This window comes from Anolis sagrei, chromosome 9, assembly GCF_037176765.1.
Source record: "Anolis sagrei isolate rAnoSag1 chromosome 9, rAnoSag1.mat, whole genome shotgun sequence".
In the NCBI taxonomy this organism is placed as follows: Eukaryota; Metazoa; Chordata; class Lepidosauria; order Squamata; family Dactyloidae; genus Anolis; species Anolis sagrei.
Window position 1 is genome coordinate 3,911,987 of NC_090029.1, and position 12,811 is coordinate 3,924,797.

A 12,811-nucleotide genomic window follows, 5' to 3' on the forward strand; every position below is an offset into this window, starting at 1 on the left:
CTCCTTCCTTCTCTCCTTCCTTCTCTACCTTTCTTTATTTATTTCTCTCCTTCCCTCTTTCTTTCCCTTCTTCTCTCCTTCCTTCTCTCCTTCCTTCTCTACCTTTATTTATTTATTTCTCTCCTTCCCTCTTTCTTTCCCTTCTTCTCTCCTTCCTTCTCTCCTTCCTTCTCTACCTTTCTTTATTTATTTCTCTCCTTCCCTCTTTCTTTCCCTTCTTCTCTCCTTCCTTCTCTACCTTTCTTTATTTATTTCTCTCCTTCCCTCTTTCTTTCCCTTCTTCTCTCCTTCCTTCTCTCCTTCCTTCTCTACCTTTCTTTATTTATTTCTCTCCTTCCCTCTTTCTTTCCCTTCTTCTCTCCTTCCTTCTCTCCTTCCTTCTCTACCTTTCTTTATTTATTTCTCTCCTTCCCTCTTTCTTTCCCTTCTTCTCTCCTTCCTTCTCTCCTTCCTTCTCTACCTTTCTTTATTTATTTCTCTCCTTCCCTCTTTCTTTCCCTTCTTCTCTCCTTCCTTCTCTCCTTCCTTCTCTACCTTTCTTTCTTTATTTCTCTCCTTCCCTCTTTCTTTCCCTTCTTCTCTCCTTCCTTCTCTCCTTCCTTCTCTACCTTTCTTTATTTATTTCTCTCCTTCCCTCTTTCTTTCCCTTCTTCTCTCCTTCCTTCTCTCCTTCCTTCTCTACCTTTCTTTCTTTATTTCTCTCCTTCTCTCCTTCTTTTCTTTCTTCTCTCCCTCCTTCTCTTCTTCCTTCCTTCTTCCTTCCTTCTCTACCTGTTTCTTTTCTCGCTTCCTTTGCTCTTTGGTTTCATCCTTCCATATATGTGTCTCCGTTTTCAAATTCCGAGCTCTCCTGCCATTTTAGGGGGGAATCTCCTTTTCCCCGAAGTCATTTTCATGGGAGAGGAGGTGAATCGGAATATCATTGTGTCTCATCAGCCTTGTAATAGCTGAGTGTCTCCTTTATTGGACGTATTTATGAGAACAAGGAGGAGAAAATGCACCCTGTAAAGTCAGACTCCGGACATTCTGACCTGTCATAGATATCGGAAGAGGAGCCAAATAAATCTGGCCACGTCCCAGTGTCCCCTTATCAGTTGCAGCATGTTCGTCCGTGGTGACTCTTAGGGTTTGCAATGCTTCCTCTGAGGGAGACGTGCCCGAGGTCACCAAGTTCCCATGACTAAGTGAAGGTGTTGAACCTTGGTCTCCCAAGTCGTAATCTAATCATTTAGTTGGTAAGTTCTATTCTGAATTTACCAACTAATTTACGACGCCATAAAAATCTCCAGCAAGCATGCAAAGAATGAGGAAGTACTTCATCAATGTCACCAATGGACAGTGAAGCGACAGCTCCCCCGGTGGCCAGAATACCCTCATGAAAAAGCTGGAATGTTAAATAGCCTCTGTGTGTCTGTCTATATATGTTGTGTGTCTATGGCATTGAATGTTTGTGTTGCAACCCAGATCAGGAAACAAGACCAGATATTAATCCACCACACTTGTGGGAAAAAACAATCCTTTTTTATTGATGAAAATTGGTTACAAAATAGAGGAAAATACAAAGTCCAAAAAGCCACAGTAAAATTCAGCAGTCAGGAAAATCTATGAACTAGATCAAAATTCCAAAAGCAACACTATAAAAACCTAGAACCTGTTAGCATCTCACTAACCGTACTTGGAAACTAGAAGCCTCTGGGAATGCAGACCATGGGAACCGGGAAATCTGCCAAGGTAATGCCTCAGTCTAAACGATGCTTGATCTAATGAGAGAGCCCGGGGAGAGACACTTAAAGCTAAAGAAACTGTTTCAGGACACGCCTCCAGGCTTTGAAGCCTGGGCCTCCCTTTCCCTTAATCTGCTTGACCTTCGCAGACTCTGCGATTCACTCCTGTTTTTCCAAATCTGTCCTTTTCTATCCTCATGAAAAAAGGCAGGTGTTAGCTCCTCTGGAGAGCTATCACCGCTTGATTCAGAAACATTCCCATCAGGATGCGTAGTTTCACTTTCCAAGCCACTGCCCTCAGAATCAACAATTTCCAAACCATCAGGGACAAATTCATGTTCAGTAGCCTGTCCAGTTGCATCAGGAAATACAATCAGAGAATCAGGTTCAGGTTCACATGGAGGCTGAACCCCAAAAGTTTGCCATGTATATATGTATGAGGCCATAAAAATCTCCAGCAAGCATGCAAAGAATGAGGAAGTACTTCATCAATGTCACAAATGGACGGTGAAGCAACAGCTCCCCTGGTGGCCAGCATACCCTCATGAAAAAGCTGGAATGTTAAATAGCCTCTGTGTGTCTGTCTATATATGTTGTGTGTCTATGGCATTGAATGTTTGCCATGTATACGCACATCGTAATCCACGCTGAGTCCCCTGCGGGGTGAGAAGGGTGGAATATAAATATTGTAAATGAAGTGAATGAATGAACATGTTTACCACTCTTAGACTTGGTCTTCCTTTCCTTCTCTCTTTATCCTTCCCTTCCTTCCTTTCATCCTTCTTTTCATTCCTTCCTTCCTTCTTTCTCTTTTTCCATCCCTCCCTCCCTTCCTTCCTTCCCTCCTTCCTTCCCTTTGGTCTTTCTTTCCTTCTCTTTTTAAACTTCCCTTCCTTCCTTCCATCCTTCTCTTCATTCCTTTCTTCCTTCTTTCTCTTTTTCCTTCCTCCTTTCCTCCTTCCCTCCCTCCCTCCCTCCCTCCCTCCCTTCCTTCCTTCCTTCCTTCCTCCCTTCCCTCCCTCCTTCCTTCCCTTTGGTCTTTCTTTCCTTCACTCTTTATCCTTCCCTTCCTTCCTTTCATCCTTCTTTTCATTCCTTTCTTCCTTCTTTCTCTTTTTCCTTCCTCCTTTCCTCCTTCCCTCCATCCCTTCCTTCCCTCCTTCCTTCCCTTTGGTCTTTCTTTCCTTCTCTCTTTATCCTTCTCTTCATTCCTTTCTTCCTTCCTTCTCTTTTTCCTTCCTTCCTTCTCTTTGGTCTCTCTTTCCTTCTCTCTTTATCCTTCCCTTCCTCCCTTTCATCCTTCTCTTCATTCCTTCCTTCCTTCTTTCTCTTTTTCCTCCCTCCCCCCCTTCCTCCCTTACCTCCTTCCTTCCTTTTGGTCTTTCTTTCCTTCTCTCTTTATCCTTCTCTTCATTCCTTTCTTCCTTCTTTATCTTTTTCCTTCATCCTTCTCTCCTTCCCTCCATCCCTTCCTTCCTTCCCTCCTTCATTCCCTTTGGTCTTTCTTTCCTTCTCTCTTTATCCTTCCCTTCCTTCCTTTCATCCTTCTCTTCATTCCTTTCTTCCTCCCTCCCTTCCTTCCTCCCTTCCCTCCCTCCTTCCTTCCCTTTGGTCTTTCTTTCCTTCTCTCTTTATCCTTCCCTTCCTTCCTTTCATCCTTTTCTTCATTCCTTTCTTCCTTCTTTCTCTTTTTCCTTCTTTCCTCCCTCCCTCCCTATCTCCTTTCTTCCCTTTGGTCTTTCTTTTCTTCTCTCTTTATCCTTCCCTTCCTCCCTTTCATCCTTCTCTTCATTCCTTCCTTCCTTCTTTCTCTTTTTCCTCCCTCCCCCCCTTCCTCCCTTACCTCCCTCCTTCCTTCCTTTTGGTTTTTCTTTCCTTCTCTCTTTATCCTTCTCTTCATTCCTTTCTTCCTTCTTTATCGTTTTCCTTCCTCCTTCCTTCCCTCCTTCATTCCCTTTGGTCTTTCTTTCCTTCTCTCTTTATCCTTCTCTTCCTTCCTTCCATCCTTCTCTTCATTCCTTTCTTCCTTCTCTTTTTCCTTCCTTCCCTCCCTCCCTCCTTCCTTCCCTTTGGTCTCTCTTTCCTTCTCTCTTTATTCCTCCCTTTCATCCTTCTCTTCATTCCTTCCTTCCTTCCTTCCTTCTTTCTCTTTTTCCTCCCTCCCTCCCTTCCTCCCTTACCTCCCTCCTTCCTTCCTTTTGGTCTTTCTTTCCTTTTCTCTTTATCCTTCTCGTCATTCCTTTCTTCCTTCTTTATCTTTTTCCTTCCTCCTTCCCTCCATCCCTCCATCCCTCCTTCCTTCCCTTTGGTCTTTCTTTCCTTCTCTCTTTATCCTTCTCTTCCTTCCTTCCTTCCATCCTTCTCTTCATTCCTTTCTTCCTTCCTTCTCTTTTTCCTGCCTTCCCTCCCTCCCTCCTTCCTTCCCTTTGGTCTCTCTTTCCTTCTCTCTTTATTCCTCCCTTTCATCCTTCTCTTCCTTCCTTCCTTCCTTCCTTCCTTCTTTCTCTTTTTCCTCCCTTCCTCCCTTACCTCCCTCCTTCCTTCCTTTTGGTCTTTCTTTCCTTCTCTCTTTATCCTTCTTGTCATTCCTTTCTTCCTTCTTTATCTTTTTCCTTCCTCCTTCCCTCCTTCACTCCACCCTTCCTTCCTTCCCTCCTTCATTCCTTTTGATCTTTCTTTCCTTCTCTCTTTATCCTTCCCTTCCTTCCTTTCATCCTTTTCTTCATTCCTTTCTTCCTTCTTTCTCTTTTTCCTTCTTTCCTCCCTCCCTCCCTCCTTTCTTCCCTTTGGTCTTTCTTTTCTTCCCTCTTTATCCTTCCCTTCCTCCCTTTCATCCTTCTCTTCATTCCTTCCTTCCTTCTTTCTCTTTTTCCTCCCTCCCTCCCTTCCTCCCTTACCTCCCTCCTTCCTTCCTTTTGGTCTTTCTTTCCTTCTCCTTCTCTTCATTCCTTTCTTCCTTCTTTATCGTTTTCCTTCCTCCTTCCTTCCCTCCTTCATTCCCTTTGGTCTTTCTTTCCTTCTCTCTTTATCCTTCTCTTCCTTCCATCCTTCTCTTCATTCCTTTCTTCCTTCTCTTTTTCCTTCCTTCCCTCCCTCCCTCCTTCCTTCCCTTTGGTCTCTCTTTCCTTCTCTCTTTATCCTTCCCTTCCTCCCTTTCATCCTTCTCTTCATTCATTCCTTCCTTCCTTCTTTCTCTTTTTCCTCCCTCCCTCCCTTACCTCCCTCCTTCCTTCCTTTTGGTCTTTCTTTCCTTTTCTCTTTATCCTTCTCTTCATTCCTTTCTTCCTTCTTTATCTTTTTCCTTCCTCCTTCCCTCCATCCCTTCCTTCCTTCCCTCCTTCATTCCCTTTGGTCTTTCTTTCCTTCTCTCTTTATCCTTCTCTTCCTTCCTTCCATCCTTCTCTTCATTCCTTTCTTCCTTCCTTCTCTTTTTCCTTCCTTCCCTCCCTCCCTCCTTCCTTCCCTTTGGTCTCTCTTTCCTTCTCTCTTTATTCCTCCCTTTCATCCTTCTCTTCATTCCTTCCTTCCTTCCTTCCTTCTTTCTCTTTTTCCTCCCTCCCTCCCTTCCTCCCTTACCTCCCTCCTTCCTTCCTTTTGGTCTTTCTTTCCTTTTCTCTTTATCCTTCTCGTCATTCCTTTCTTCCTTCTTTATCTTTTTCCTTCCTCCTTCCCTCCATCCCTCCATCCCTCCTTCCTTCCCTTTGGTCTTTCTTTCCTTCTCTCTTTATCCTTCTCTTCCTTCCTTCCTTCCTTCCATCCTTCTCTTCATTCCTTTCTTCCTTCCTTCTCTTTTTCCTGCCTTCCCTCCCTCCCTCCTTCCTTCCCTTTGGTCTCTCTTTCCTTCTCTCTTTATTCCTCCCTTTCATCCTTCTCTTCCTTCCTTCCTTCCTTCCTTCCTTCCTTCCTTCTTTCTCTTTTTCCTCCCTTCCTCCCTTACCTCCCTCCTTCCTTCCTTTTGGTCTTTCTTTCCTTCTCTCTTTATCCTTCTTGTCATTCCTTTCTTCCTTCTTTATCTTTTTCCTTCCTCCTTCCCTCCATCCCTCCATCCCTCCTTCCTTCCCTTTGGTCTTTCTTTCCTTCTCTCTTTATCCTTCTCTTCCTTCCTTCCATCCTTCTCTTCATTCCTTTCTTCCTTCCTTCTCTTTTTCCTTCCTTCCCTCCCTCCCTCCTTCCTTCCCTTTGGTCTCTCTTTCCTTCTCTCTTTATTCCTCCCTTTCATCCTTCTCTTCATTCCTTCTTTCCTTCTTTCTCTTTTTCCTTCCTCCCTCCCTCCCTTCCTCCCTTACCTCCCTCCTTCCTTCCTTTTGGTCTTTCCTTCTCTCTTTATCCTTCTCTTCATTCCTTTCTTCCTTCTTTATCTTTTTCCTTCCTCCTTCCCTCCTTCACTCCACCCTTCCTTCCTTCCCTCCTTCATTCCTTTTGATCTTTCTTTCCTTCTCTCTTTATCCTTCCCTTCCTTCCTTTCATCCTTTTCTTCATTCCTTTCTTCCTTCTTTCTCTTTTTCCTTCTTTCCTCCCTCCCTCCCTCCTTTCTTCCCTTTGGTCTTTCTTTTCTTCCCTCTTTATCCTTCCCTTCCTCCCTTTCATCCTTCTCTTCATTCCTTCCTTCCTTCTTTCTCTTTTTCCTCCCTCCCTCCCTTCCTCCCTTACCTCCCTCCTTCCTTCCTTTTGGTCTTTCTTTCCTTCTCCTTCTCTTCATTCCTTTCTTCCTTCTTTATCGTTTTCCTTCCTCCTTCCTTCCCTCCTTCATTCCCTTTGGTCTTTCTTTCCTTCTCTCTTTATCCTTCTCTTCCTTCCATCCTTCTCTTCATTCCTTTCTTCCTTCTCTTTTTCCTTCCTTCCCTCCCTCCCTCCTTCCTTCCCTTTGGTCTCTCTTTCCTTCTCTCTTTATCCTTCCCTTCCTCCCTTTCATCCTTCTCTTCATTCATTCCTTCCTTCCTTCTTTCTCTTTTTCCTCCCTCCCTCCCTCCCTCCCTTACCTCCCTCCTTCCTTCCTTTTGGTCTTTCTTTCCTTCTCTCTTTATCCTTCTCTTCATTCCTTTCTTCCTTCTTTATCTTTTTCCTTCCCTCCTTCCCTCCATCCCTTCCTTCCCTCCTTCATTCCCTTTGGTCTTTCTTTCCTTCTCTTCCTTCCATCCTTCTCTTCATTCCTTTCTTCCTTCTCTTTTTCCTTCCTTCCATCCCTCCCTCCTTCCTTCCCTTTGGTCTCTCTTTCCTTCTCTCTTTATCCTTCCCTTCCTCCCTTTCATCCTTCTCTTCATTCCTTCCTTCCTTCTTTCTCTTTTTCCTTCCTCCCTCCCTCCCTTCCTCCCTTGCCACCCTCCTTCCTTCCTTTTGGCCTTTCTTTCCTTCTCTCTTTATCCTTCTCTTCGTTCCTTTCTTCCTTCTTTCTCTTTTTCCTTCCTCCTTCCCTCCTTCATTCTCTTTGGTCTTTCTTTCCTTCTCTCTTTATCCTTCCCTTCCTTCCTTTCATCCTTTTCTTCATTCCTTTCTTCCTTCTTTCTCTTTTTTCTTCTTTCCTCCCTCCCTCCCTCCTTTCTTCCCTTTGGTCTTTCTTTCCTTCTCTCTTTATCCTTCCCTTCCTTCCTTTCATCCTTCTCTTTATTCCTTTCTTCCTTCCCTTCCCTCCCTTCCTCCCTTCTCTCCTTCCTTCATTCCTTCCTTCCTTCCTTCCTTCCTTCCTTCCTTCCCTTTGGTCTTTCTTTCCTTCTCTCTTTATCCTTCCTTCCCTTCCTTCCTTTTATCCTTCTCTTCATTCCTTTCTCCCTTCCTCCCTCCCTTCCCTCCCTCCTTCCTTCCCTTTGGTCTTTCTTTCCTTCTCTCTTTATCCTTCCCTTTCTTCCTTTCATCCTCTTCATTCCTTTCTTCCTCCCTCCCTCCCTCCCTCCCTCCCTCCCTCCCTCCCTCCCTTCCTTCCTTCCTCCCTTCCCTCCCTCCTTCCTTCCCTTTGGTCTTTCTCTCCTTCTTTCTTCACCCTTCCCTCCCTTCCTCCCTCCCTCCCTCCCTTCCTTCTTTCATAATGCTTCTTATCTTTCTTTTCTCCTCTCGCCCGTAGGGTAAAGCACAGCCAGCGGGCACACCTAGCCGCAGGGAGACGCTTCCCCTGGAAACAAACAACCACCCTCCGCCGACTCATCCTTTGCAAAAAAGACGTGGTGGTGCCACCGCAGAGAACCAGAGCGGCTGCCCACAGGCCAATCCGGGGCCAAACTGGAAAGTCTGGAAGAAACCCAAGAATGAGATGACTTAGTCATGCAGCAGGAAAAGAGGAGGTCTCTTTGCAGGGCAAAAAAAAAATAATATTTAAAGGCACATGCAATATGTAAGAATGGGTGGAACCTCAGGGCGGGAAGGATTCTTGATGTGAAACCCTTTTTTTATAGTAAAACTAGCCGTCCCCTGCCAGGCGTTGCTGTGGCCCAGTCTGGTGATCTGGAAAATAAAGTAATGAGAAAGTGTTGGTTTCTAATATACATAATGTCTTTCTGCTTGTGGGTAAAGAGTATTTCTTGCTGTTTCTTTGTCAGTGTGGATGTGGAGAGTGTCTGGTTTGCCCACCCTGGAACAGGCAACATATCACTGTCCGTCTTTAAGGGTCTACAACTCCCAAACTCAAGGTCACTGCTCAACAAACCCTTCTAGTGTTTTCTGTTGGTCATGGGAGTCCTGTATGTCCCGTTTGGTTCAATTCTATCATGTTATTTGATTGTAGGTGAACTATAAATCCCAGCAACTACAACTCCCTATCTATCTATCTATCTATCTATCTATCTATCTATCTATCTATATCTATGGCTGAATGGCTCTTTGTCAGGAAAACTTTGATTACGTTTTCTTGCCTTGATGAAGGGAGTTGGATTGGCCTTAAGTATTTTCTGATGGTCATGGCGGTTCAGTGTGGGAAGTTTGCCCTGATTCTGTCATTTGTGGAGTTCAGAATGCTCCTTGATTGTAAGTGAACTATAAATCCCAGAAACTACAACTCCCAAATGTCAAGGTCTCTTTCCCCCAAACTCCATCTGTGTTCATATTTGGGCATATGCATTATTCATGCCAAGTATGGTTCAGATCCATCATTGTTTGAGTCCATGGTAGTCTCTGGATGTGGGTGAACTACAACTCCCAAATTCAAGGTCAATGCTCACCAGTCCCTTCTAGTGTTTTCTGTTGGTCATGGGAGTCCTGTATGCGGTTCTGTGTGGGAAGTTTGCCCTGATTCTGTCGTTGGTGGGGTTCAGAATGCTCCTTGATTGTAGGTGAACTATAAATCCCAGTAAACACCACTCCCAAATGTCAAGGTCTATTTTCCCCAAACTCCATCTGTGTTCATATTTGGGCATATGGATTATTCATGCCAAGTTTGGTCCAGATCCATCATTGTTTGAGTCCATGGTAGTCTCTGGATGTGGGTGAACTACAACTCTCAAATTCAAGGTCAATGCTCACCAAACCCTTCTAGTGTTTTCTGTTGGTCATGGGAGTCCTGTATGCGGTTCTGTGTGGGAAGTTTGCCCTGATTCTGTCGTTGGTGGGGTACAGAATGCTCCTTGATTGTAGGTGAACTATAAATCCCAGTAAACACCACTCCCAAATGTCAAGGTCTCTTTCCCCCAAACTCCATCTGTGTTCATATTTGGGCATATGGATTATTCATGCCAAGTTTGGTTCAGATCCATCATTGTTTGAGTCCATGGTAGTCTCTGGATGTGGGTGAACTACAACTCCCAAATTCGAGGTGAATGCTCACCAAACCCTTCTAGTGTTTTCTGTTGGTCATTGGAGTCCTGTATGTTCCGTGTGGTTCAATTCTATCATGCTATTTAATTGTAGGTAAAAATCCCAGCAACTACAACTCCCTATCTATCTCTATCTATCTGTCTGTCTGTCTATCTATCTATCTATCTATCTATCTATCTATGACTGGATGGCTCTTTGTCAGGAGGGCTTTTATTACATTTTCTTGCCCTGGTGAAGGGAGTTGGACTGGATGGCCTTAAGTATTTTCTGTTGGTTCTGTGTGGGAAGTTTGCCCCGATTCTGTTGTTGGTGGGGTTCAAAACGCTCTTTGATTGTAGATGAACTATAAATCCAAGTAAATACAACTCCCAAATGTCAAGGTCTATTTCCCCCAAATTCCATCTGTGTTCATATTTGGGTGTATTGAGTATTTGTGCCAAGTTTGGTTAAGATCCATCATTGTTTGAGTTCACTGCTCGCTGGATGTGGGTGAACTACAACTCCCAAATTCAAGGTCAATGCTCACCAAACCCTTCTAGTGTTTTCTGTTGGTCATGGGAGCCCTGTGTGCCAAGTTTGGTTCAATTCCATCATTGGTAGAATCCAGAATGCTCTTTGATTGTATGTGAACTATAAATCCCAGTCACTACAACTCCTAAACGTCAAAGTCTCTTTCCCCCAAACTCCATCTGTGTTCATATTTGGGCATATGGATTATTCATGCCAAGTTTGGTTCAGATCCATCATTGTTTGAGTCCATGGCAGTCTCTGGATGTGAGTGAACTACAACTCCCAAATTCAAGGTCAATACTCACCAAACCCTTCTGGTGTTTTCTGTTGGTCATGGGAGTCCTGTATGTGGTTCTGTGTGGGAAGTTTGCCCCAATTCTGTCATTGGTGGGGTTCAAAACGCTCTTTGATTGTAGGTGAACTATAAATCCCAGTAAATACATCTCCCAAATGTCAAGGTCTATTTCCCCCAAACTCCATCTGTGTTCATATTTGGGCATATAGATTATTCATGCCAAGTTTGGTCCAGATCCATCATTGTTTGAGTCCATGGTAGTCTCTGGATGTGGGTGAACGACAACTCTCAAATTCAAGGTCAATGCTCACCAAACCCTTCTAGTGTTTTCTGTTGGTCATGGGAGTCCTGTGTGCCAAGTTTGGTTCAATTCCATCGTTGGTGGAGTCCAGAATGCTCTTTGATTGTAGGTGAACTATAAATCCCAGTAAATACAACTCCCAAATGTCAAGGTCTATTTCCCCCAAACTCCATCTGTGTTCATATTTGGGCATATGGATTATTCATGCCAAGTTTGGTCCAGATCCATCATTGTTTGAGTCCATGGTAGTCTCTGGATGTAGGTGAACTACAACTCCAAAACTCAAGGTCAATGCCCACCAAACCCTTCTAGTGTTTTCTGTTGGTCATGGGAGTCCTGTGTGCCAAGTTTGGTTCAATTCCATCGTTGGTGGAGTCCAGAATGCTCTTTGATTGTAGGTGAACTATAAATCCCAGTAAATACAACTCCCAAATGTCAAGGTCTATTTCCCCCAAATTCCATCTATGTTTATATTGGGGCATATTGAGTATTTGTGCCAAGTTTGGTCCAGATCCATCATAGTTTGAGTCCACAGTGCTCTCTAGATGTAGGTGAACTACAACTCTCAAATTCAAGGCCCACCAAACCCTTCTGGTGTTTTCTGTTTGTCATGAAAGTCCTGTGTGTCAAGTTTGGTTCAATTCCATCATTGGTGGAGTCCAGAATGCTCTTTGATTGTAGGTGAACTATAAATCCCAGCAACTACAACTGCCAAAATCATAATTTTTTGAGTGCTGGTCACTCCTTGTGTTGTGAGACGTTTTTGTTGCCAAATTTGGTGTGATTTCGTTCATTGGTTCTTTTGTTTTTCAGGTATTCATTATGCACAGAGCATTTATATATATATAGAGAGAGAGAATTAATGAATTAATGAATGACTGTAGGAAGCCTTGCAGAAACCAAGGGGTTTTCTTCCAATCAGGGTTAATAATATTAATATTTTGATTATTATTATTATTATTATTATTATTATTTTTAACTTAAATTGCCCCACAGGCGAAATTGCAAAAAGATGTTCTTTTTGAATTGGCTTTGCTTTCACCCCATGTGTTCCGTTGATGTTGCGGTTTTGTTCTGTGTTTCCTGTTCACCGGTTGCGGATAATATTGCTTTTTTTGGGTGGTGCAATGAACAAACCAGTGAGCCTCTTAAAACAGCCAGAGTGGGAACCATGCAACCCATGAGCTTCAGGTAGCTTTGTTGGGGTTCAGTGAGTCCCTTGCTGCCCAAATCCTCACCACAAAAAATAAACTATTTATTTATCTTATTTATTTATTTATTTTATGTATTTACTTTGCTTCTATACGGCTGTATCTCAAGCCCGAAGGCGACTCACGGCGGTTCACAAACAGTAAAAACAGTAGAAACAGCAGTGGTTCCATACAACATATAACAATTGACTTAACACATTATCCATAAATTACCGATAAGCCATTACAATGCACAATTATTACCAAAAACAGCCGTACCCGATCTTCTCATCATCCAAGCGTAGTCCAGGTTCGTCGTCCATTGTTCCATTCCGATGTTCCATTACCAGATTGCACTAAATTACTGAAACGCCTGCACAAACATCCAGGTCTTCACCTTTTTGCGGAATACCATTAGAGATGGTGCTAGTCTAATGTCCGTAGGAAGGGCGTTCCACAGCCGAGGAGCCACCACCGAGAAGGCCCTATCTCTCGTCCCCGCCAGCCGAGCTTGAGAAGCAGGCGGGATCGAGAGCAGGGTCTCCCCGGAAGATCTCAAAGTCCTGGTGGGTTCATAGGCAGAGATGCGGTCAGATAGGTAGCTTGGGCCGGAACCGTTTAGGGCTTTAAAGGCCAACGCCAGCACTTTGAATTCAGCCCGGTAGCAGATCGGTAGCCAGTGGAGTTGGTGCAACAGGGGGGTTGTATGCTCCCTGCGCTCCGCTCCTGTTAAAATCATGGCTGCCGAGCGTTGGACTGGTTGGAGCTTCCGAGCTGTCTTCAAAGGCAACCCCACGTAGAGAGCGTTGCAGTAGTCTAAACGGGATGTAACCAGAGCGTGGACTACCGTGGCCAAGTCAGACTTCCCAAGGGACGGGCGCATCTCATCGGAATTCCCGCAAGAAGTCGAGTAGCTGCATTTTGTACCAACTTGAGCTTCCGGATTACCGACAGAGGAAGGCCAATGTAGAGGGCGTTGCAGTAGTCCAGTCTTGAGATGACCGTGGCCTGGATCACCGTAGCCTGGTCGTCTCTGGACAGGGAGGGGGCCAGA

General features: G+C 44.3%; 1 protein-coding gene across 1 annotated transcript in view; it reads left to right on the forward strand.

Moving 5' to 3' along the window:
* ICE2 (interactor of little elongation complex ELL subunit 2) overlaps positions 1-8,182 on the forward strand; it is a 74,660-nt gene extending 66,478 nt beyond the window's left edge. Inside the window, exon 15 of the mRNA XM_067471238.1 lies at positions 7,780-8,182. Coding sequence (XP_067327339.1) covers positions 7,780-7,974 — 195 coding nt within the window. The 3' untranslated portion in view covers positions 7,975-8,182. The remainder of the gene's footprint in view (positions 1-7,779) is intronic.
* Positions 8,183-12,811: the final 4,629 nt, after the last annotated feature.